The sequence below is a fragment of the Pseudonaja textilis genome, chromosome 2, assembly GCF_049901715.1.
Source record: "Pseudonaja textilis isolate UNSWEBS1 chromosome 2, rPseTex1.2, whole genome shotgun sequence".
Classification (NCBI taxonomy): Eukaryota; Metazoa; Chordata; class Lepidosauria; order Squamata; family Elapidae; genus Pseudonaja; species Pseudonaja textilis.
Window position 1 is genome coordinate 244,049,081 of NC_141991.1, and position 27,294 is coordinate 244,076,374.

Genomic DNA, 27,294 nt, shown 5'->3' on the forward strand with positions numbered 1-27,294 from the left:
GTATTTGTTTTGGGATGGACTTTTTTTTTTTTTAAAGAGAAAGCATTTTTGTCTGGTGTAGCCCCAGCTGGTTGGACCAGAGCCAGCTAGCATACACCAACAGCACAAATAGAATAAACTCAACTCCAACCTTTATGTTGCTTTCTTTCCTTTTGTTTTTGTTTTTGTTTGCAGTTAATTAAACTTCTGTGGAACAAGTGACAGGAATCCTCCTTCTTTGCCTGTCCCCAAACAAATTAGTCATGCAAAATCCATTTAGATCTGGCATAGAAAATGGATGGTGAAATCAGGTTTGAGCAGAACTGTCTGGCATGAAGAATACTTGCACCTGTGAATCTCTAGGTTGATGTGGGTAAGGGAAGGGAAGCTATGTCAGTCATATGGAGCTCATTAATTAATACAATTGCGCCTTAAAGAGCTAAGAGCTTAGCTAAAAGGCAGATGGCTCCATTTGGGCATTGAGGATGAAAAACCAAGATGCTAATTAAGGCTTTCCCTCTAGACAGGGATCAACAGCAGGTGAACATGAAAGCTTGAAAACTGAAGTGCAGGAAAACTTCATAAAAGAGTCCACATCGACTCAAGAAATCACTCCATCCTTGCTGACTGGAGCAAAAGTTCATCAGTGGAAACTGAGGCTCCAGCCTGAGATGAATATCCCAGGGTTTTTAAGAAGCATAAGAATAATAGAGTTGGATGGGATCTTGGAGGTCTTCTAGTCCAACCCCCTGCCCGAGCAGGAAACCTTATATCATTTTAGAGAAATAGTTGTCCAATCTTTTCTTGAAAACCTCCAGTGTTGGAGCACCCATGATTTCTGGAGGCAACGTGTCCCAGTGATTAATTGTTCTAACTGTCAGGAAATTTCTCCTTAATCCTAGGTTGCTTCTCTCCTTGATTAATTTCCATCCATTGCTTCTTGTCCTGCCCTCAGGTTCTTTGGAGAATATATTGACCCAACCCCTCTTCTATGTGGCAGCCTCTAAGATATTGGCAAAAAATAAATACATCAGAAAATAAAATACAAGCTGAATAGTCAAGACCTTGTTGATGATCCAAACTCTGTCAAGGATCTTGGAGTACTCATCTCTAATTATCTAAGTGCTAGCGCCCACTGTAACTACATAGCCAAAAAGGCATTAAGAGTTGTTAATCTAATCCTATGTAGCTTCTTCTCTGGTAATATCACATACTAACTAGAGCATTCAAAACATTTGCTAGACCAATATTCGAATACAGCTCATCAGTCTGGAACCCGCATTACGTATCTGACATTAACACAGTTAAGAAAGTCCAGAAATATTTCACAAGAAGAGTTCTCCGCTCCTCTACTCGTTGTAGAATACCGTATGCCACCAGAGACTTGAAAACCTAGAACTACATCGCCTTCGGTCCGATCTGAGAATAGTATATAAAATTATACATTGCAATGCCCTACCAGTCAATGAATACTTCAGCTTCAACCATAACAATACAAGAGCAAACAATAGATGCAAACTCAAGGTAAACCACACCAAACTTGATTGCAGGAAATACAACTTCAGCACCAGAGTGGTCAATGTCTGGAATATTCTTGTTATGAGAATACAGCATTTCACAAAGGCATGCCAACATGAGGATCCGTTTGTTAGATGCATGACCATCTCCTCCCAATTTCAGCCTCCATGCTGCAAAATAATCAGCTGCTGATAATCAGCTGCTATTCTCTAATCTTTATGCCAATGGTGGCTCATTTTTGAAGAGGATATTCTGAGGCAAAATAAAATTGCAGAAAATCAGAATACTAGGTTACTTGATTGTCTGGGTTTTGGAAGAATATTTGCATATTCTCCACGAGGACTGAATTTTGCACGCAGGAAGTCCTAAGCTTCTTCTGCAATGAGTGCAGATAAAACATTCTCAAACAGCAAGGAAGAAAATATCTGTCAGAAACTCCTTATAGCTCCTTGAATAAGAATAGCCAGAAGTGGGGAAATGAACCTCTGCAATTTAGCAATATGATAGATATGATGATATGGATATGATGATCCAATGGATGGAACTTAACCAAGGAGAGAAGCAACCTAGAACTAAGGAGAAATTTCCTAATGTGGAGAGCAATCAACACTGGAGTAGCTTGCCTCAAGAAGTTGTGGGTGCTTCATCACTGGAAGTTTTTAAGAAGAGACTAGACAAGCATTTATCTGAAATGGTGAGATCTCCTACTTTCTGCAAGCAGAAGGCTGCACTAGAAAACCTCGAAGCTCTGTTACTCTATATTGAAGTAATTCCCCATTAGGAGAATGAGCGCATACAGGGAAACGTAGTGAGAGAAGTGTTTGACTAATGCACACACAGCACACAGATACACTGTACAGTAAATGTAGGGTTTTTACTTCCAGAAACGTTAAGCAAAGTTCAAACACAGTCCAAAGTCATTCACAGGTAAAATCAGTCAGTATTTCAATCCAGGGATAATCCAATAACAAAGTCCAGTGTCAAAAACAGTTCAGTATCAGACTTACATCAAATCCAGAAATGGCAGTCAATTAGGAAAAATGGAGGAACGGCAATACTCTCCAACAGAAGGAAGATTCACTGAGACACACTCTCTTCTGAGACTAAGACTAAGACTAAACAACCCAGGTCTCTGGCTCCATCTTATGGCCGTTTGAGAAATCACACACAATTACACTTTTGCATTTTCTTAAAGATACAGTTTTAAAATATCTATCCTGGTTTATATATTTCCAACCCAAATCACTCTTAGGTGACTTATATTCCTAACATTCTATGCTTTATATTCTATGAATTAAGTAAAAGGAAAGACAATTTCTATATTTTGTTTGTATATATTCAATGCCCGTGCTCTAATTAAACACCCACTTCCACTGTCGAGCCTTAAAAGTAGGGTTTTAATTTGTACCCAGATTTATCTCTTCTTGCATCTTCAGACCAATATGCAACTAAACTTTAGATATTATTTGAAATTTAGTGTTGTTTGAATTTAATTTATAATAGGGGATAGCACATATGAATATAATGCACAGAAATACGTTGTACTATTTGTTGAAATCCTTGGCATAGACAGCACATTCAGCGTTCAGCATAGAGACGTGCATAATTAGAAAAATGTGAGCTAACAAACTTTGCAAATCTCTTCTTAAAAAATTTATCGCCCAAGAAAATAAACTTGATGATTTGAAGCAACCTATTTTCTCAGCTCTTTCAAGAAAGACAGAAAAATACTAAGATCCTGGAACTGCTGTAGCTCGTAACTGCTGAGTTATGAGCTACAGGAAAAAAAGGTGGAGAGGCAATAATCAAATGTTTTTTCTAAATTTTCCATGTCATTCTGAAAAAAAATGTGCATTTTGATTATCTCTTTATCTACAGGATACTGCAGCTGTAGGAAAACCTCTCTGGCAAAACTGATTTCTGATTAATACTTTGAGAGGATGGCTTGAATTTCTTGTAAGAGCTGCAAACGGTTAGTGATTTGTCTCTAAAAAGGCAATTCACCTGTAGCTTTGCTCCTTCCTTCCCATTTCTCTCTTCGAGGCTCCTCAGAAAGAAGGTGGAATAGTCAGGCCAATGTACTTTGAATTTAAATGAAGAAGATGTACTCGAGAGCTGGAATTAACTAATTGGGGATTCAGGTCTGGAGTGATCACGGCGGAATGAGCAACTGAGCCGTTTACTAATAGACCTGAGTCCAAATTTCTTGGAAATACTTTTCTTGGTTTTTCTTTTTTTCTTTTGTTGAACTTTGATGACCACAGCATTCTGCTAAGTGCTGGAATCTGAGTTAAAGCATCCACAACCATAAAAGCTAGGCTTTCTCAAGACTGTTAGAAAAAAAGAAAAGCTTTTTTTTTCTGAACGGGAAATGGAAGCAGCAGTTGTAACTTTCTGGATATAATGCTCCAGATCACTCCCCAGCATTCATAGTGGATGGAAATATAGGGGATATAGAAAATGATGTCCTTTCGCAGTACCCCTTCATTTCCAAGCACACAAATCTATATTTTCTCCATGTGCGCTAGCACCTCCCTTTCTCTCTCTCTCTCTCTCTCTCTCACACACAAAATCCCCACAGCTACAATGCTTTTTTCCTTCCCCACCCATTACCCATTCTGCTTTCATCTTCCCTCTTCCTGGGTTTTTCTAATTGAGTAGGTGGGGAGAGATACACATCCAGAATTTATGTCCCCCAAGGCAGTGTTCTAGGACCAACTCTCTTTATACTTTACATAAATGACCTTTGTGATCATATTCAGAGCAACTACGTTCTCTTCACTGATGATGTAAAACTATTTAACACCAACAATGCTGCTACCCTTCAAAAAGGTCTTGATCATGTGTCAGAATGGTCAAACAAGTGGCAACTTCAAATCTCAACAAACAAATGTTCTGTCTTACATATTGGCAAAAAAAATTCAGAAAATAAAATCCAAGCTAGACGGACAAGACCTTGTAGATGACTCTCAGTCTGTCAAGGACCTTGGAGTACTCAACTCTAATGATCTAAGTGCTAGAGTCCACGGTAACAATATTACCAAAAAGCCATTAAGAGTTGTTAACCTAATCCTGTGTACCTTTTTCTCCGGTAATATTGTACTGCTAACTAGAGCATACATAACATTTGTTAGACCAGTTCTTGAATACAGCTCATCTGTCTGGAACCCACACTGCATATTGGACATTAATAGAATTGAGAGAGTCCAGAAATATTTTATGAGAAGAGTACAATACTCCTCTACTCACAACAGAATACCTTATGCCACCAGAAATTTTAAAATGAAATTTTACGCTTAGACAACTTAGAACTACACCACCTTTGATTTGACCTAAGCATAGTACATAAAATTATCTATTGCAATGTCCTACACATTAATGACTACTTCAGCTTCAACCATAACAATACAAGAGCACACAATAGATACAAACTTAAGGTAAACTGCACCAAACTCGACTGCAGGAAACATGACTTCAGCAACAGAGTGGTCAATGTCTGGAATACGCTACCTGACTCTGTGATTTCTTCCCCAAACCCCCAAAACTGACCTTAGACTGTCTACTATTGACCTCACCCCTTTCTAAGAGGCCTGAAGGGGGTGTGCATAAGTGCACCAACCTGCCTACCATCCTAATGTACCCTTTTTATTTGTATCCATTTCCTGTATTAATAATCATGTTTATTCTTATATCTGTCATCTAATACATATTTGACCAAATAAATAAATTAAATAAATAAACACACCAAGATGAGCCAATTCTACTTCATTGTAAGGCCATGTTAACAGAACCTTGCAAATCTGAAAGTATAAAACTTCCCCATTGTCTCTTTTTATAACAACTGCCTCATTAGTTAGGGCAGGGATCCTTTCTAAGCTGCTTTCTCTGCCCATTCCTCACTTGTGGGCTCCTTTTCCTTTTATCTGATCCTTCCCTAGGCAGCAAATCTCCCACTCCTCATCAGTCTTCCAAGGTCATACTTGTATTCTCTTGTAGGACTTCTATCCTCTTCATTAAGGTGGTTGCCTTCTGGGATGAGAGAGAGCGCAATTTTCAATTTTGGAACTGTTTTCCTCTAAGATCTTCCTACCATCATTGGGATACAATGAGGCTGGAGCCAATAAAGTTGATTGTTGATGTGGTGCTTTTTTAAAGTGCTTTTTTATTGCTGTCTGCAAGCTATCCAGGGTTAGAGTACATAAAATAGACATCCATATAAGGCTTTTAAATTCATAAATAAATAAAGAGGCAACACACAGCCTAGGAACATATATAATTTTGGCAAGGTTATTTCATTGCTGGTAGAAATAAAGCATCATCAGGTGACTCCACAGATATTCACAAGTCATCTACCTCTAATCAGTAATAGAACTTATTTCTACATTACCAGCAATCTTAACTGATGCCCTGAGAATGAGAAGGATTTCATTTTGGAGGCGCAGGGAGAGGATCTTAAAGACATCTAATAATGAGATGTAGTAGAAGCACAGCCATACATAAGGTTAGCATTAATGGTTAATCAACGTACTGATGTAGAATTGTGGTATTGGGGTTCTCCACTAGTTAAATATAAAAGAGGAAACAGAATGGTCAAAGCTAGAATTTAGAATTACACAGTTGGAAGGGACCTTGGAGGTCTTCTAGTTCAACCCCCTGCTTAGGCAGGAAACTCTACACTACTTCAGACAAATGGTTATCCAACAACTTTTTAAAAACTTCCAGTGTTGGAGCATTGACAATTTCTGGAGGCAAGTTGTTCCACTGATTAATTGTTCTAACTGTCAGGAAATTTCTTCTTAGCTCTAGATCAGTTTCCATCCACTGCTTCTTGTCCTGCCTTCAGGTGCTTTGGATAATAGCTTGTCTCCCTCTTCTTTGTGGCAACCCCTGAGATATTGGAACACTGCTATCATGTCTCCCCTGGTCCTTCTTTTCATTAGACTAGACATACCCAGCAGAGGTGGTATTCAGCAGGTTCTGACCAGTTCTGGAGAACCAGTAGTGGAAATTTTGAGTAGTTCAGAGAACTGGCAAATACCACCTCTGACTGGAGATTTTACAGTATCCTTCCCCTGCCACGCCCACAGAACCGGCAGTAAACATTTTTGAATCCCACCACTGATACCCAGCTCCTGCAACCGTTCTTCATATGTTTTAGCCTCCAATCCCCTAATCCTCTAGATCGGGGAAGACCATAGCTCTAGTAAGCTTCCCGTCAAAGTGGATGCCTTGGGTCAACAATAATTTGTTCCTTAACTTGGGAAATTTTATTGATATATTGAAAAATCATGGGCACCATCAGAGGGGCTGAACATCATGTGGATTGATGGCAATCTGTCTGCCTATTATTACATGCCATTATATCTATAGCAATGCCTAGAGTTTAAACATGTGAAGAGAACAGGATGGATAACTTTTGGGGGAAATTCTGAGAGCATCACAACATTTTGCTACAGGGGCTGAAGAAAATACTCATTTTTCCTGAAGACGAACTGGTGAGATTTCTGTGGTGCTCTCTGAGCTTGGTGGTAAGCCTTGGCAAACCACCAAGCTCAGAGACTATCAAGGACCCCACAGTTCAAACCTGAGCTACAAATAATTTCTTCTACTGGTCCTTTTAGATCAATGCTGTCAAACTTGCAGCCTGTGGGCCGGATGCGTTACGCTCTGGCCACACCCACACCTGGTTTATCAAAGGGGAAACAAGTTGTGATACATCACATGATGACGCTGTGACAATGTGAGTTTGACACCCCTGTTTTAGATCATTGGGGTCCTCCTTAGATCATCTGTTGTCTGGTCATGTGAGCCCAAGTCCAAATTAAGGGCTGAGATGCCAGCAACCACCACACTTAATTTCTAAAAATTCTTATGGGGTTTGTGTGCAGTCTGAATTAATTAAGGTTGATGTGGATTATTGGATACATTGCATCCCAACTGATGCACCATCTGGAGCCAGTGTTCTTTTGTGCTTTCTGTCAGCATCCCATATATATATTTCTCTGTTCACCCTATTTATTGAAGAGAATGGAGTATATCTATCTTAGGAGAAATGACTGACTGAATTTTAAGTTTTAGTGCCAGTGGGATTTAGTTAAAAGATGTTCCTCTTGATGTAAGGGATTTTAGGGCTTCTGTTTGCTGTCAGAAGAGGATGGTTTAGTAATGTTTGAAGCAAGAACATGGTTTTTTTTAAAGTTTCATTGGTTGCTGTGATTCCTATCTGTCAAGTCAAGGATTTAATCATCTTTAGAATACAGAGCAGCAGGAGATAAACTTAACACTTCCAAACATCTCCATCTTGCGGTATGCAGGCTACAATCAAATGCTGTGTTGCATCATTCTTTACAACCATGAAATAGTCACATCTCACTCACAATTTTTCCAATTTTGTCATCGGAAACTTATTTATACGTAAGGAGTTTTGTCAGGAACAAGTCAAATGGGACAAATATGGCTTGCAGAGGCCTTGCAGAAGACCATTGTTATTTTGATGAGTTTTATGACATATTTTGATTTCTCCTTCATATTAAAAAAAACTTTAGAAGTTTAGAGCTTTTTCTGAGGTAACCTGCTTGTTTGTTTTTTTAACTCTTGTTTACCAAATAAAGAAGAGATGCCGGGGGAGGGGGGATTTTCAGACAGCAGTAAATCTGTGAAAGAACTTCAGTTTCCATCCTAGAGTCATGGTGCCACCTTGTCAAGGTGAAGCTGAAGTCTCATCCCCACAGAAGCCAGGTCCACAAAGTCCTGGTGCCAGGTTTTGATGAAAACCTTGGGGTTACCTTGTTTCTGGGCCATGGCTGCACAAAACCTACAACTGGTTACTATGGAAATCAGCCACACTTGGTATCACTACTGTTATTATTAAGGAGCTCCTGACAGCTTATAAGAGATTTGGGTTTCATCTTGCTTGGCATGTACGATATAATAGCTTTGTTCTGTTCTGTTCCACTCCACTCTATTCCACTCTATTCTATCCTGTTATGCTTTTAAATCAGTTTCTTTGAGTTAATAAAGCTTAAAAACTCTATTCTCTAGAATGCTCATTGTCTCTGGATCAAAAAAAAAAAAAAATCAGTTGCCTGGGCATCCGATCATTGCCCAGACATTTGGCAAAACAAGGTCTCAGCAGACATATCTACCAAAATGAACGATAAAGTTTGGCATTCAGAGATTTGATCTGCAAACCCAACTCAAACCTACATTAAGTTTATATCCAGAACACATCGCAAGGAAAATTTGCAACATATAAAACAGGTGTATATTTGTTTCACACAGGAAATGGTTAGAGATAATTCCGGCTCCATAATACAGAAAGATATTTAGATTTTTAAGAAATGACTATTTATACCAGCAGTTACTGTGGAAATAACAGATAGCTATGAGCACATTGGTAAGTATCAGACAGATGTCATTCATAGTAGCGTCCTTTCGTTGTTGTTTTTTAAAAAAAACATAGAACGAAGAAGTTCTTCATAGAATAATTTTCATAGAATCACAGAAGTTATTACTTAAACAGGCTTAAAATATAATTCCAGTCTATTTTATTTTATTTTAAAAAAATAGAACTGGCCTTCTTTTTATCTGTGGTTGGACTGTACCAGAAATGTAAAATCGGGTAAATCATGATGAATGTATGCACTGAGTGGGAAGAAAAATCTAAGAACTAAAATTTCTTAGAAGCAAGCCTTACATATTCCTTCTAGGTGAGTATTGCTATCATGTACCAGTGCAAACATCCCAACAGGAAGATTTGAATCTAGGATTGTTTTCCATGATAAAACAATACTTTTTTTTTGCTTCATATTGGAAATAAGGCTGACCAACTATAATAGCATTAGCTGATGAGTTTGTGGCCGAATGTGAAGGGCTAGAGTGAAGAGGTAAGTTTCTCAGGAAAGTGGGAGCACATTCTAGAAAAGGAAAAGTCAACAGAGCCCAGATATGGATAAGAGAGAGAGGAAGAACTTTCTAGAATCTCCCAGAATACTCCCAAGTAAGAGTAACATAGGTTTAGTCTGGCAAGATTCTGTCTGTTACTTGTGAGCAAATAAAGAACTGAACTCTGGCTGAATTGTTCCACATCATTTTTGGGCTTAGTTTGACACAGATATAAGATTCAAACCAAGAATCTGGTCCATCCTTTAGCCTTTTAGTTACTTTGCTTTGCCATTTATCTGTGTCATCACTTTCTCAGAAACTAAGAGATTGCTGGGCACTTTTGAATTTTTCTTTAGCTAAGCATCAGAGTCAGCATTTTGTCCACAAAATGATCACATTTTATCTACAATGGCTTTTTAAAATCACTTACTGTAACCTATTGACAACAGTGCAGCTTACATTTCAATTCAGCATAGCAACTTCATCACATCTGTCTCCTGAGTTGCTAGTTCTGAGATAGCAACTGAGTCTTAAGCTCTATTTCATTAAGGTTCCAAACATAGCATTGGGTTTGCAATATTAGTAGATTAGATTACAGAGATCATGGGGATACAGAGAAATAACACCTGCATGTTATGCATTAAGGTTTTGTTCCCTAGCCAACATTCACTTCAAGAGTTTCCATACCTGCTTGAGATAAAAGTGGTGTATAAGGGACTTTCGGTTCTATTGCACTCATTGGCGGAGGTAGCAAGGGGTTGGCAAAACTGCGGAGAGGATGTGTAGGCCGGACACACGCAGTAGGAATTGTCCTGCTTTGAGGTTCCTCACTGCTTGGATGTTCAGGCTGTGTTTGCGGTAACATGGAACTTTGTGGTGTGGCTGGTCCTTCAGTCACTGCTGTAAGAGAAGAGGAAAGAAAATGTAACCAGTCTGAAAGTCCATTAGAGCTGTAAGCTCACTTAAACATGAAGAAATATTGCTTCCCTGTCACCATGGTGATTTGCTCCTGACTTTTTGTTGTTTGAAGGCTCAGGAAAGTTGTTTCAAGAATGTGATTGTATTTCACATGTCATAATCTGCTCTGAATATTTTATAGATGTTCTGTACAAAAGCCTTCTGGAAAATCTGGCAAAATAATCTTTTTTAAGAGTCACATCTTTATCTCAACTCTTTAGATTATGATTGATGGAGAGTATGAATGGAAGTATTCCTCAGACAAATCTGTGTGCTAACAGGAATTATTCATCAATAGACAATAACAGTGTGGTCTCTTCAAAGTAGCAATGTATCTTAAGGAATTTATTTCTACATTGCAGTGAATAGTATCATTCTTTTGCCCATAAGCCAGTTAAGGGAATTCTTAGCTATGCTATTGGGATATCAGTTAAGACCTGACATCTCTTTAATAATTCCAGTCTCAGAGAAAGATAGTTTGTAAGCTCTCCACTGTCAATTTAGTTTACAGTCATTTACTTTGTCCCATAAAGTTTCAATGACAGTTCATGAGAATCAAACCAGTAGTAATGGTGCCTCATTTCTTAATTATCCTTTCTATCAAACATATATTATCTGGCTCTTAATGTTCAGATTCAATTCTGTCAGGATCTTTAGCATTTGCCTGAAACCGGAAGTGATTCTTCCAAACACAATTCTTAGAGTTCTCTTTAGCAAGATTTATTGATAAGAATGGTAAAGATGTACAAGAATTCTAGCAATTGAACTATTCCTCTACTGTATATTAGAATTAGTCTAAACCTGTGTCAATTAAGGTGGAGATGCTTTGATTTTTCATTCCAATACCCTTCTTATGGTTGAAAAAGGAGGCAACTATTTCAGTGATAATGTAGAAACTAACAGCTGGTTCATTCTATAACGGCTCTTTATCAATCTGCAAATAATTGTTACAATTCAATTCAAATGTTACAGCAATGTGAGAAACTTCAGTTTTGGTACGGCACCTCAATATCACCTAAAGACTAATTCATGTCAGCTAATCCCTTTCTGGTATGAAGGTTGGAAGAATATTTTACCTCTGCCATCTTTTCCATTAATATGTTTAATTCTCATGACCGTTTCTATATAATTTTAATGTATTGCTTATTAAACCTTTCATTTCTGATTTTTACTGCAAACTGATTCATCTGATAAACATCTGAGAGTCATAATGGAATTTATTTTTGTGTTCCTTCCCAAATCCTATTCCATGCAGGCCCATTTGTATAAACTAGGATGCACTGTTATGGTCTACTCATGGTCATTAGACAGATGAGCATAGAGATTTTTTGATTTGCTGCACAGATCAAGGACCTCACAGATGGCATATTATTGTTGACTGGGCAAAGCAAGCTACTGACTGTTTCCTAGTATGATTTGATTGCTTATACCCTATGTACCCTATGACTATTATTAAGTGTTGTACCTGATAATTCTTGACTCTTGACAAATGTATCTTTTCTTTTATGTACACTGAAAGCATTTACACCAAGACAAATTCCTTGTGTGTCCAATCACACTTGGCCAATAAAGAATTCTAACTTACAGAGATTAGTTGGGCTCATCCCTTATATTCTATCAAACTAAGGAGAATATGGAAAGAGAGAAAAATAAGGAGGAAAAATAGAGGACTTGCTTAGAAACTATCAGATAGAAGGCTGAGTCATCTCTGCAGTCAATAAGTAGCGAAACCCAAGAGCTTATTCGAGGAGGGAAGACAACAAATTTAAATAGGCTGATAGCGCTGATCTCATTTAAAAACTAGACAACCTGTGACCCATTGGGTCAACATTTCAAAGGTATTTCCTTACCTAAACATGAATGAATGAGCAGAGGCAGGCAAGAAAACAGCAGGAGCTGGAACAACTTTTGGCTTCCTGCTTCCTCCCCCCCCCATTGACTTTCTTTGTGGAGAGTTGGCAAGGAGTGTTGGAAATGATGATTACGTGACTGCAGCTGACAGCGACAGCACAACAGCAGTGAAGTAGCCACAATTTTATAAACTTTATAAAGTAATAAAGGTGAGAGGAAAAAAATCTATAAAAAAAAAAAAATGAATAAATCTTGCCAAATTTCAAATTTTATAGGAGTCATGGATCCCCCTTTTTGGATGCATTTCCATAAGTTAGCCCATTTGAGGCATCTTGGTTCAAAAATTGTGGCACTATGATGCACAGATTCGCTCACCTGAAGATTATAAACAATCAGGCATTTAGCTGCACGTGTTCTATATTATTCTTAAGTAATGTAGACCAGTCCATTAGTCATGTTTCCTGCTGTTGTTTTTCCTCTATTTTCTTTTTCCCAGTAAACTCCTTTTTTTCTATGTAGAACTTCCTCTGAAAAGGAATTCCTTATTAAAACCTTCCCATATGCATTAATTATGCAAGTAATATCTGTGTTCCTTGATTGGCACAATTTTTTATTACATTTTCTATTTCAGGACTTTGGGCAGGATAATCCAAAGCATTTTGTTTTTGATCTTCATAAGGTTGGATGCAGGAAGAAGTCCTAGCAGGGGTGACACGAAGCCGAAAGCACCAGCCTGAGGATGGCGAGTGGGACCTCGCCGAAACGTCGCCAAGATACTCTTAATCTTACACGGGAAAAGACCCGAACACACCTAGACCTACATATATATATATTCTTAAGTTTTCGCGGGTACTTACATGTATGGTATTCAGCTTTGTTCGGGTATTTTCCCACGTCATTATAGTTGTGCTTTTAAAGTTGTAGCAACGTTTCGGCAGAATCTCATCTGCCATCATCAGGCTTCTGTATTGTGTTCGGCTGTGAGTCAGGGTTTGATGGCAGATGAGATTCTGCTGAAACGTTTCTACAACTTTAAAAGCACAACTATAATGACGTGGGAAAATACCCGAACAAAGCTGAATACCGTACATGTAAGTACCCGTGAAAACTTAAGAAAACACACACACACACACACACACACACACACACACACACAGATATATATATACATACATACATACATACACACATATATATACATACATACACACACACATATTTCTTATGTTTTCGCGGGTATTTATATGTACAGTATTTAGGTTACAGTATTGTCCTAAGTTTGTATGTATATCATGCCTTGCCACATACATAGGACAAACCAACAGAAGGATAAGTACCCACCTTGAAAAACACAAGAATGCAATAAAAAAGCTGGAACACACTTCCTCACTAGTCCAACATATGAAAGCCACAGGTCATAGCATCAACTTCAGTGGCACCAAAACCCTAGCTACTATAGAAAACCCCAGCTACAGAATCATCAGAGAAGCCATAGAAATTGATAAAAGACCTAATAGTATGAATAGAAGAGATGACTCCACCAGACTATCAATCATCTGGAAGCCTGCACTCACAAACAAAAAAATGTCTATACCACAATCCAGGCAAGCACCTGGACACAAACAACCACCCCCCAATATCTCCAGCCCAAAAATGCCCCAGCCAGCTACCCAAATAAAACCTAGCTTCCTAATAAATAATTATCAGCCATTCACAAGAAACCATGCTGCACTAAGAAACCCCAATGCACAAAACACAACGTTGCCAACCAATCAAGAACACAGCAACTCGAAGACCAGTAAAAACAGACTTAGACTCCCAGCCAATCAAGATGAGAAAAAACCATTCAAATAAAGCAGAAAGCCAGCACCAAATTCAAACAAAAAACGGCTGCCAAGCCTGACACACATGATTAAAAAGAACCCAATACACAAGCCTGAGGATGGCAGATGAGATTCTGCTGAAACGTCACTATAATAAAAGCACAAATATTAAGACATGGGAAAATACCCAAAGCAACCTAAATACCATACATATAAATACCCGCGAAAACATAAGAAAACACACACACACACACATATATTATGGGGAATTCTTTAAAAATATGTTTCAGAGTTGGTTATTTGTTTTAAATCAAAGTGATCCAAAAACTAACTGCACAATCAAGTATATGCATTCCGATCAAGCTCTGGAAACCTGATCAACAAATATGTAGGAATTTAAGAACACTGGATGTAAATTGCATATGTTTTAAGTTTTAGAACTGAAACTAACAGCATCTAACAGCCATCCCCAAGGAAGATTAGGAAACTTGTCATCGTATCACAAGTACTTTCTTTGGCTTGTATGTATGTTGAAACACTGCATATATGTACATAAAGGGAGGAGTTTGTGTTGTGGTGTCACAGTGCATTTTTGTCTCCTGTCTCCAGCCCTGATTGCAGATTTCTGTTCAACGTAGAAATTTGTTCTGTAAAACATACCTAAGATTTGAATATGATTTTTGCTTCCCCAAATGGATAAAGTTGCTTTCTTCCCATAATGATTGGTACAAATTAAAGACAAAGATTCTGCATAGTCTTGACTATAGTCTTGACTATCCCCATTAAGCTTTGTGATTTGAAACCTCAAGAAAGTCTTTAAAGAAGAATGTTGACAATGATTTAATATTGCACATGAACTTGATCCTTCCCTAGTATCAAGTAGCAGAAAGTAATGGGCCACCACTTAATATTTTCCATACTTGGAACATGTGCAATAACTTCATCCCAGTAAGTATTATTATAATTGTCTGATTCCTAGAGAGTCCTCTCAAACCTGGTGATTTATCCTCTTCTATAGCATCAGTCTGCAGGTTCAACATTTAAGGTTACACATGCATATACATAATACTAAGAGTTGCTTCTGCCATTATTATTTATTACTATCCCCATGTTTGTAATGGCTGGCAATTCCATGAACTGGAATTAATGCAAAAATTGGAGCAGAAATAAAAGTGAAAGGCAATCAAGCCAGAAGACATTGCCATACATAACAACATCCCCATTCCCCTCCTCCCCTTGCTACTTATTTCGTACGCAAGCCGATGATTGCAGTCTGATTAATACAACTTTGGCTGGCCTAATGCCTGCAGTCTAGACCATTCTGCCACTGTGATACAGGAATAACCTCAGAGGGCCACCTGGAGAGAAATGAGTGTTTGGTTCAATTTTCATGTCCATTTATTGCTTGGTTACAACCCAAGCAAGAGCAAGAATCATGTCAAATGACTACACCTTTGCACTTATTCCCATCAGCGACTGCTCCATTTGCCCTAAGAAAATAAAGTTAAATGCAACAGCCACAGGAAGAACTCCAAGGCCTGATAATGAGTAATCATTTCAAATTGAAGAAACCCTTAGCAGGACCTTTAAAACAACATTCTTTTTTTTTTTTATATGTAGCACATCGATGCAAAAACCAGGTGGATAATACTGTCATAGCTTACTATAATAATGCACAGAATAATAGTTGATAAACTTCCTTTGATCTCATTAATAATTAAGCTGAAGAGGAAAGCAAATAATTCCAACAGATGCAATGGGTATCTGAGCAATCCATTTAGGTTCTTGCAAATCATAGATTTGATCAGACTTCTCAATCTGATAAAGCTTTACAGATCAGTGGTGGTATTTTACTGGTTCAGTCTGGTTCTGCCGAGCTGGTAGCGGTGATGACACACAACAATACAATACAATACAACACAACACAACACAATACAATAGATACAAACTCAAGGTTAACTGTACCAAACTTGATTGCAGGAAATACGACTTCAGCAACAGAGTGGTCAATGTCTGGAATACTCTACCTGACTCTGTGGTTTCTTCCCCAAACCCCCAAAACTTTAACCTTAGACTGTCTACTATTGACCTCACCCCTTTCCCAAGAGATCTGTAGGGGGCGTGCATAAGCGCACCAACATGCCTACCGTCCCTGTCCTATTGTTTCTTTTATTTATTTTTTCTTATTTGTATCCATTTCATGTATTCATAACCATGTTTATACTTATACGTGTTATCTAACAACCACTTGACAAAATAAAATAAATTAAAAATAACAAATAAATAAAATGAGCAGTGGAGACCATACCAGTTCTCTCCGCCGCTCTGCTGTTGGGCTCACTCACCCTCCTGGGCTCCCATACTCACTTTTATTTTCTGCTTTTGAAGCGCAGCTGCTTTGCACAGCACAGCAAAGTGTCGTGCGGCAGCTGCTGAAGTGACCGGGAGAGTGCAGGCTTGCAGGAGGTGAGTTGGAATGCCTCTGCGCCTGTGCAAAGTGCGCATTTGGCGCATGCACGTAAAGTGTTTGCACGTGCGCAAAGCGCGCTCACCAAGCCACACCCACCAAACTGGTGGTAAAACTTTTTGAATCCCACCACTGTTCCAGCTATGCTGTACTTGGAGTTCTAAGAATTCCTACTTAACAGGAAGGAGACGGAGAAGACCCAGTTTGTACCAAGTTTGTTCCATAAGCTAGTGTCAGGCATCAATTAGCTAATTTATTGCTCAAGCCTATAACTTGGGAACCTTCTCAGGCTTGTAGTTTGCATCTGGGTCAGACTAGAAAAGATTTAACAGCATTGGAAGGGGGGTGGTCAGACTTCACTCTTTTGTGCCCATGTATGAATTCCAGACTAATTCCCCATTTGACTCCTTCCTATGGCTTGGCCAATCTTTCTCCAACATCTGTTTCTCCAATAAAACTTCTCCTGCCTTCTGTTGCTAGTAGACATAGATGTGGCCAAGATTGCTTCAGGATGAATCCCCCCCCCTATTTTTTTTTTAATTGGAAGAAACTTAGAGAGAGTTTTTTAAGTGGTAGAAACATATCACACCAAAGGAGCACCCATTTAGAAATGGTGTAGGGCAGGGGTGTCAAACTCGCTTGGTCACGGCAGTGTCATGTGACATATCGGCACTTTTTCCCCCTTCAGTAAACTGGGTGGGGGTGGGGCCAGGACGTGATGCATCCGGCCCAGGAGCTGCGAGTTTGACACCCCTGCTATAGGGTCTCCTACTTGAAGGGAGCGGGATTGGACTAAATGACCTACAAGGTCCCTTCCAACTCTGTTAATCTGTTAAATCATTCTCACCCTCCAATAATCATATCAGTCATGGACACATGCAATAGTGCTATTAAATATATTGAGAAGATATTGAGAATTTAGATCCAGTTATGACATCATCACATGGTCTCCACCGTCTGTTGTGCTGGATGGGCTTCAGAATATATTATAAGGACAGCCATGCTTCCTTAATATTGTAGCTGTTTTTATTTGCTCTCCCCACCATGAATTAGGGAATATTTGATAAACATCTGAATATTAGAACCACTCTGCTGTATCAGAGCTATGTTGAGCATAGTTGACGATGATGCAGTGATCATTATGTCATGCATAACTAGATCATTGTGTGAAATTGTCTTGTGAGATTTTCAGGCTACTAAAATTCACACCAGTCATCCAACTCTATTGGCGTACTGGAGCCCAAAAGGGACAACAACTGCAACGGAGTGCAGTATTTTAAAAGTTAAAACACTGTTGGATTTACAGGAGTTAAAATTCTCTCAATCCTTATACCATTGAGCATGGTTACTCTTTAGTGGTCACACAACTCAGTTTGAGAGTTTCCAAAACCCATATACTTTGGCTAGAGCAGGGGTGGGGTCCAACCTTGGCAACTTTTAGAGGTTACCAGCATTTGGCTTCTTTACGTTCTGGGAACAGACTGTTGAGCTCTGGCTGTCCAGTAGTCCCTTGTTTGTAAAAAATAAAATAAAAATCACGGCTGGTGATTCAAAATATCTAAGAAAGGGGGTAAAACACTGTTGGAAATCTCCAGGCAATAAATACATGTGAGTGTAACTTTGCCATTACCTCTAGCTGAAGTTCTAGCTCTTAAGCTCCTAATAATAGGCTAACTAAACAGAAACCATGTGAGTGTTTCTGTTTTAATAATCTGGAGGCATTACAGGAAGCCAAGGGCATTAACATTTGCCAGAGCTTTCTTTTGTATACTTAAGCTCTTCTCATTCCTCTAATGGTTGGGGGACAAAGGTGCTCCTACTTATTTTCTTCTTAGCAATCCTTCCAAATCAGACTATTGCTAGAGAGGGGGTTGAATTGCCTGTTCAAAAGGATAATTTGTCTGGATTATATTTGTAAACCTCAGAGGCCCTATAAATCCAACTGAAAAGTAGAACAAGAATTATGCCTATTTTGGTCCAAGTCTCAAACATTACTTCATCTCAGACAAATCATATCACATGACCCCAAAGTAGGTAGCTGAAAGCGCCAAGAAAAAAAAATATCAAAGGAGCTGTAGAATTTGGAAATCATCCGATCCATTGATAGGACACTCTCGACCTGTAGCAACTTTAAAGAGGGCATTTTATATATTCTTGGGTAGTGACATCATCAGATTTTCTTCAGTTTGTTAACCTACAAGGAGGCCTAACAAACGTTTCAATCATTTCAGTGTTTGCAAAATGCAAATGCTTCCTCTTAACTCTCTCCAGATTGGGAGCCATGGAAATCATTGTGAAATGGAAGGAACTCGGCCAACATTTTGCTATTCAAACAGAAAAGGATTCACCTTTCATCTACATTGCATTCTGGTTTGTCTCCAAAATTGGGGCAGCTAAAAAAAAAAATTGTTTGGTTTGACTGTTTGCTTTGTTGAGAGAAGATTTGCAAGGTCTGTGGACTCCTTGTTTTCTAAAAATAGTAAGGTGGCTTCTTTCATCTTGGCTAATCCCACTGCATGGTTACAGGGCTGTTTCCCCAAGAAAACAGCCATTTCCTTTCAAACAGTTTTAAGGCTGCTTTTGAGTATGCTGGCTTTTGTCACAGACTAGGAGAAGAGATCCTAGAATCCAACAGTTGAAAAGATCCACTGAGGTCACTGAATCCATATTTCTGCTCATTACAGGAACCCCAATTAAAGCATCCCTGACAAATGAGTTCTTGGGAACTGAATACATCCAATAAAAGGGACTCTACCACTGCAGTGATCTAGAGGTTAAGACGCTGGGCTTGTCAATTGGAAGATTGGCTGTTCAAGACCCAAATACTGCATGTTGGGATTAACTCCCATTCCTGTCCCAGCTCCTGCACATCTAGCAGTTCAAAAACATGCAAATGCAAGTAGATAAATAGGTACCAATTTGATGGGGAGATAACAGCTTCCATGAATCTCAGCATATAGTCATGATGGCCACATGACCACAGAAGTGTCTTTGGACAAAGCTGGCTCCCTTGGCTAGAAAACAGAGATGAGCACTGGCTCCTAGAGGCAGATATGACTAAACAGGAGAAACTTTACCTTTTTTTACAGTGGTGGGATTAAAAAAAAATTATTACCAGTTCTTTTGGCATGGCTTGGCTTGGTGGGCGTTGCTTGGTGGGCATGGCAGGGGAAGGATACTGTAAAATCCCCATTCCTTCCCACCCCACTAACCTGCTTTCCAGCTCCGTTCTCCTGTGCAGGGCAACCAAAGAAGACCCAGCCAATCAGCTGGGACTCAGGAGACAGAGAACAGATGGGGGCAGGGCCAGTCAGAGGTGGTATTTGATGGTTCTCCAAATTACTCAAAATTTCTGCTACTGGTTCTCCAGAACTGGTCAGAACCTGCTGAATACCACCTCTGGACACAGGATAAAGTAATGCATAAAGACTGGAAACCATGGTGGCCTCAGGCATGTACAAGGAAGAAAGAGTGTATAGGGATTGGGAAAAGCTCCTGCTTAGATCTCCATCTACCTTTCATGTGGTGTGAGCCTTTTGAACCAGTCCTGCATGCTGGTCTGGAGAACCCCTATCGAAAAAAGCATTTTTTTTTCTTACATTGACTGCGGTCTCGTTATTCACGGTGCAGGGAATTAAAACACATCCATCCTCAATATTTGAGAAAATACCATTCATATGTCTCCATAACACTCCTTTTGCACCCTGAAGCTGATCTATAGAATGAGATTACTTTGACAAAATAGCCACGTTTTCCCCCCTCCTAACAAAAGGCATTAAAAAAGAAGTCAATATAAAGCCATTATTTTGGACTATTGCTACCAGCCATTTTTGACAGTGGTCAATATGGCAGACAGGTTTAACATCTGAACTCTACCTTTCTCTCTTATTTTCTTCAATTTCTCTTGCAGCAGATGGTGAAATGGATTTTGCTTTTGCTGAGAGTGATTTCCCCCTCCCCAGCCCTGATACTATCCATTCCTACCTCCCCATTTATCTAAAATAGGTTTCAAAAACAGACAAAGAGAAATCCAAATACGGCCCATTGGGCAGAGTGAATGGCTACAGTCAACGGCGAATTCTCTCTAATGCGATTCCACATGATGGATTTGTAGGGCAACTCTTTCCAATCAATAGGATGTTCAGTCATGTAATAATGCAGGGCGAGTTATGTGGAACTGAGTTACTGCAACACCCCATTTGTACTTGTCTACAAAGGGGTAGGTATCTCTGCAGCTTAGGTTAAAAATGGCTGCTGCATTTATCTATGCAGTTTAGCAGGGCTGTTAAACTCAAGGCCCGTGGGCCAGATCCAGCCCGTGGGGTGCTGAGACCTGGCCTGGAAACAGCAAAGGAGCAGCCCGCAGTGCCTCTTCCAGCAAAAATGGAGCTGGGGTGTGTGTGCATGCTTAGTTTTCACTGACAGAGGGCTAGCAAAACAAATTAAAAACAAAAGGAGAAACGTTTCCCTTTTTGCATTTGAGCATGCAAGAAGGGACAGGAAAGGAGAAAGGGAAAGAGGAAAGACAAAGAAAAGGAAGGAAAAGGAAGGAAAGATGGAAAGAGAGCAAGGAAGGAAAAATGAGGAAAGAGGGAAAGGAAGAAGAAAGGAGAATGAAGAGGAAAAAGGAAGGAAGGAAGGAAGGAAGGAAGGAAGGAAGGAAGGAAGGAAGGAAAGAAGGAAGGAAGGATATTAGAAAGAGAGTGAGGGAGGATCTCAGGGAAGTCCTGCCTTAGCACTTGGCCACCATAGGTGCCCCCAACGTAAGTCCTGTGCCATGCCCACCATGGCCATGCCCACCCCAAGCATGCCCACCATGGCCACGCCCACCCCCAGCCTTCCAAGGTCAAATACAATCCTGATGCAGCCCTCAATGAAATTGAGTTTGACACCCTGATCTAGTGTGCCACTGCTTTGCAAATGAATTTGTAAAATCACTGGTTTTAGCCATTGGTTTCTCCAGCTTGACCTGATTTGGTCCACCTGAGTTTTCTTCTTTCCATTTGGAAAGACACCAGGGCATCTTTCCCCTTGACAACTCTTCACTGGCAAGTTTGTAATCTTCATAGTTTCATACTCCTGCTACCATCTTTAAATCTAGTCACCGGTTCCTTGGACAGTGGCATTTGCTATATCAATCTGAGTTAACTTACTGAGCCATTTAGAACATAGAATAAGAGTGTTAGAAGACCTATATCATTCTGGACAAATGGCTGCCCAGTCTCTTTTTGAAAGCCTCTAGTGATGGAGCACCCACAACTTCTGAAGGTTAACCATTCTACTGATTAATTGTTCTAATTGCCAGAAAATGTCTCCTCAGTTCTAGATTGGATCTCTCTTCTTTGTGAGAACCCATCAAATATTAGAATGTTGCTAGCATGTCATCCTTAATCCTTCTATTTGTTAGATGAGACATACCTAGTGTCATATTTATATGGTCTTTTTAGAATGGCCACCTAGTTCCCTCAATCGTTCATCATACAGTTTAGTCCCTTTATCATCTTTGTTGCTCTTTATACTCTTTCCAGAGGCTCAACATCTGTTCTTCATTTTAATTTTACATTTTAATTCAATTTTAATTTCTACATTTATTTCACATGTCAGGTATCACATTTCAGTCAAGCCCAAACATTGTTGCTGCTGGTTTGCACTGGAACATCTAATGTGACAGAGACTTCAAAAATATTGATGCTGTTTCTTTGCAGAAAAATCTTTATGCGTCAGATTAAGAGGGCATTCGAAGACCAAGGAGAAGATATATAAATATATGGAAAAGATATAGTGTGAAGTTCAGGGTGAGCTCTTCTGGGATTCCTGAAGTAGTCTCTAACCAAGCATGGGGAAAGTTATGAGCACAGCATGCTTTAACAAGGAAAAGAGTCCAGATGCACCATTGGCAACAACTGGATAAATTTAATCAGGAGGATAATCATTCTCCCAGTTCAATGTTTGTCAAGTGGAAGACGAAGGCTATAGACAATCAAGAATAAAAAAGAGTACACTTGAACTTCTGCTAGAGTTTCCTTCAGAAGGAAAGAAGAGCAATTCTTAAGATTTTTAAAATTGGTCACATGCTTTTCATTACTTTTTTCCTGATAAACAAATAGGTACCAAAAGGACAAATTGTTTGATTTTCCAAAGGAGAAAGATGTCTGTGTTAGTCTCTCTTTTCGTTGCTCAATCTTAAATTAATTCATTCTTGTTGAGGTTCTACAACTTTCTGAGAATTAAAAACAGATGCACACAAACATTTCTCTTCATTTTTCTTAATATAGTCATTTTTCTCTTTTCCCTTAACAATTTGAAAAACCAGAAATATTTTTGTTGGGCATGTTACCAGATAAGTATAACAAGTGGAATACATATTTGATTTTACATGTATTGACCACAGCCAGAATTGTATTTGCACAACAATGGAAAAGTGAATAGATCCCTACAGATGAAAATATGATTAAAAATATTAGAATGTGCAGAATTAGGTAGATTAACACTTACAATTAAGGAAAAGGATGAAACTGAATATTTTTTGACTTGGGACTTATTTTATCAATGGTTAGCTGACAAAAACAAGTTAGAAACATGGAAATCTAAGAAAAGGAACAATGAAAAAAAGAAAGGCTTGTTAAAAGAGATAAGCAATTATGATGATGATGATGAAGAAGAAGACAGAATGAATATCAATGTAATGAATATTGTTGTAAACACTTTGATGATTATTTGCTAAAACTATTTGTACCCAGACAACACATTGTTTAACAAAAATGGAATTTTTATATAAAATAAAAAAGCTATGCAAAAAAAATTGAGAGATGATGTGGGTGGGAGGGAGAAAGAGAGAGAGACTGCAGACTAACTCTGCTCACTGCAAGGAGTTTGATCCTGAGTAGCTCAAGGTTGACTCAGCCTTTCCTTCTTAGAAGGGAAAATGTGGACCCAGATTGTTGGGTCAATATGCTGACGTTGTAAACTGCTCAGAGAGTGCTGGAAAGTACTATGGAGCAGTATATAAGTCTAAGTGCTATTGCTGTTCTTTCTCTCCCAGTTTATGCATTTCTACATTCTTTTATGCCTGAAGGAAGGCATCACATAACTCAGAGAAATGAGGATTTTCAAAGATAACTGAATAGAATTTTTAGATATGAAATTTTGACACTCAGTAAGTTTATCCAAAAAGGTGAAGATAATGTCTCTTGCCAGATCCAGCTTTTATATTAGGCAATATGAAGGCAGGGCAGGAACAGAGCAGAAGATGCAAAAGGCAACTCAATTATCTGTAAATGCATTACTTGAGAAGGCACTATATGGAATGGATAAAAGCTAATAAAAGTGGTCAAATTCACATCGGCTACCACAGACAAGGTGTTTTTTTTTTTTTTTTTGACTGGTATGACTTATTTCTCTGCCATTCTTTACTTGGCCAAGAGCTAAGCTTAATAGGGCACCCTTTTAACTTTCATAGATACTTAATGGTTTTCTTAATTCCTAACACTCAGGTAGGTGGAAAATAATTGACATAGTCGCTGTTCCAGACTAGCAGGCTCGAAAGCCTGCAACTCTGATTGGCCCACGAATAGCAGATCGTGATTGGTCACCGCAGACTGATCCGATTGGCTAGTAAATGGGCTGCCGCGATTGGCCCAGCCAAGAGCAGCAAACTCAAATCGCCTTCATTGGCTGCCTAGCCGCAGCCAGCCCTATATAAGGGGCTGCTGCGGCTGGGATGCTTTGCTCAGATCTGAAGTCACTAATAAAGAGCTGTTGTTGTTATCTGAGTCTTGCCTCCATTCTTGAACCATCCTCCCAGATCTAACAGTCGCAGCACCTATACCTGCACAACAATGCAGCAACATGGCAAAATGTTAAATGTATCAAACCATATTATACCAATATCCTGCTTACCTTATTTGTCCCCATTGTTTGTAGGACAAGCCAGGGAGTGTGAACATGGTTCTCGGTTTTAAGTCATATTATTGTATGGCACATATTATGCTAATATGCCCGTTAAGGGGGAAAAGATAGAACATTAGAAACCACTGAAGCAAAACCTGACATAAAATATCTTGCACAATTTGAAGCATTTAACCATCAATAGCTGGAAAACCAGGGAAGCCTGGAGCTGCAAGGGGTTTAGCAGAAGTTTAGTAGAAGCTGCATTTACTTAGTAAAGGGAGGTGCTGGTAATGGAATGAAGAAAGTCCCCAAATTGTTGGAAATGCTCAGTGGAACGGGGAACGTATTATCATGTGTGGTGGAGCTGCAAAAAAGTGCGGGAGTTTTGGCTCAGGATGGGGAAGTGGTTGGAGGAAATGTTGGGTGTAAAATTAGATTATGTATCTGAATGCTTTCTATTAGAAATCATGTCAACAAAACACAATAAGGATGAGCTACATTTGATTATACATATTATTATTGCGGCAAGGATAGCATTTGCTCAGAACTTGAAAGAGACAGGCATACTGAGTGAAGACGAAATAATAAACAAAATCTTGATATGCACTGAAATGGACAAGCTAACCTTAGAGATGAAAAATAAAGACAAATCAGCACATTACGCAATTTGGGACAGATTCTATCACTGAAAGGAAGTTCTAAAGTTGGAAAAGGAGTTGCTGAGAGGATAAATGAATGTATGAGATGAAAATAGGACCAATGATGTTGGAAAATATAATATATGAGCGAACAAATGTGTATATGTATATATTTGAATAATTGTATATAGGAAAATATATATATCTATGCAATACTGACCAAAAGTTATGTCAAATCGACTTCATTATGTTCAATGTTTTTAATTGTTTTGTTCAACAATTCTTTTTAAAAAAAGAATGAGGACTTTCCATATTTAAAATGTTTCTCGTGTGATAAAAGGTAAGAAATCAGTAGGATTCATCATACAACCCATTTGCATTGTTATTATAAAAGGTGTAGAGAAGGAAGGATGATTAATTTCTCAGCTGGCTATCACATCTCCAAAATTAAGCACTTACCTCCAAATGCAAAGCTGCTCCTTTCACCTCTTCCACCTGTTGCTATGGTTCAAGGAAGGAGCCATCTCCCTCTCAATCAGTTTTTGAGACAGATTGCTTAGTGGTTTCTGCGTCTTACATTTCTCCACCATACTGAAGTTAGAATCAAGCAAAGACTCTATACTTACTTCTTCCTGTTCCAAAGGTCCGTTCAACTGTAAGTGTTGGGAATGGTACAGGACGGAGAGTAAACTGAGGGTGTGGATATCCACAAGTAGGGGATGGCAGGATTCCTGGATACTGGGCACTTTCTAGTGTTGGCACTGGGATGGCACTGACAACAGCTGTAGAGAAAAATGGAATCCAGTCACTTGGGCGGAACATCATTATGGAAACACAGGTGTTTATCCCAGAAATTGGGAGAATTTTTCAGAATTTTTCCAGACGGCAATGAACATACCTAATACTCCTTCTTCCTTATATTTTCTTCAAATGGCAACCTTGTGAGATGAGTGGCCTGAAAAAGAGTGACTATTCTAATTCTGCTTCATACCTAAGGAAGAATTAGAACTCCCAGAGTCCTGGGGATAGGCCCCAAACTACCCAGCTGGTTTTCATGCCTCAGGATGAACTAGAACTCATAGTCTCTTGGTTTCCATACTGGTGCCTTAACCACTAGATCAAATTGGCTAATATCAGTGATATGCAGGGAAGCTGGTAAATATTGTGGTTTTATGGGGGGAAAAGGTGCTATTTTTGTCAGGCTGGCATTGGGTGAGGACTCGCAACATGCCATTTGACAGAAACATAATTATGATTTTAGAGATTCCAGCTCCCACTCCCCTGCTGTCTTGAAGAAAATAAATCTAAACTATGCCCTCAAATTAAACTCAACCATTTAAAAGAAAGAGACACATGATGGATTAAGTCACAGATAAAGTTGCTGCTATTTATTATAAAAACTGATCAATTAGTGCTTATTTGTAGTTGAAAATGGCCTCCAAATTAAGAGCAAAGCATGATTTAATGGCAACTAGTAATTGGAAGATACCCAAGTGCTATCAAATCAATGGCTATTGCAAGAGAATAAATTTAAAGTATGAGATTAATTTTCTCTTTAAAAAAAAAAGAGAAAGAAAAGGAAGTATCATGTTTCATTGCTTTACTTTGTTTCTCTGTGTTGGTCTGTCAAAATTAGAGCAGTACATACTTCAGTTACATCTCAGACACTAGAAAAGAGAAGGAGACTGGGAGGTGAAGTGCATTTCAATTATTCCACTCTGAAAGTAGCATTATGGTTAAAAACAAGTTTATTTTCATATCCATAATCATTTCAGGGTCACTGTGATATAGTTATGCAAACTATTATCGCTAATGCTACTGCTGCCGCAGTCAAGGGCAAATCAGTTTAATGGTTTGTCTCCCATTTACTGTGTATTATTATAAGTGTTTTACGAGTATCGTTATTACTGTGTTGCTGTTAAAATTGTTAAGAAGAAATAAATGTTTACATTTTGTGAATAGTACATCCATTCGGTTCCACTTCCTTAATACAAAGGCAGTTCTTTAGGCAGTTTTAGCTTTGAATGAAAGTATAGTTAAAAATATCAGACATAGTTCCTCTAGAAAGGCACAACGATTAGAGAAGAAGGATAGCACGCATATGTGTATTCAGAGACAAACTATTATCTGCTAAGCTTCAAATTGTGAGTCTGCTACAAGGTAACGCCTTCCAGAGATGAAAGGCGCTTGGAGGAGAGAAACTTCCCATTCGGTAGGATGGACTAGAAAGAGAGAAAGTTGTTCTTTGAACATTTGTAATTTAGCGCAGTATCCTCTGCAGAATGGA

The 27,294-nt window shown here is 38.9% G+C and overlaps 1 protein-coding gene across 1 annotated transcript in view; it reads right to left on the reverse strand.

The window, feature by feature from the left end:
• DCC (DCC netrin 1 receptor) overlaps positions 1 to 27,294 on the reverse strand; it is a 1,175,771-nt gene that overhangs the window by 10,338 nt on the left and 1,138,139 nt on the right. Inside the window, exons 26-28 of the mRNA XM_087927493.1 lie at positions 25,630 to 25,789; positions 25,445 to 25,446; positions 10,069 to 10,281 (exon numbers count right to left, since the gene is read on the reverse strand). Coding sequence (XP_087783619.1) covers positions 10,069 to 10,281; positions 25,445 to 25,446; positions 25,630 to 25,789 — 375 coding nt within the window. The remainder of the gene's footprint in view (positions 1 to 10,068; positions 10,282 to 25,444; positions 25,447 to 25,629; positions 25,790 to 27,294) is intronic.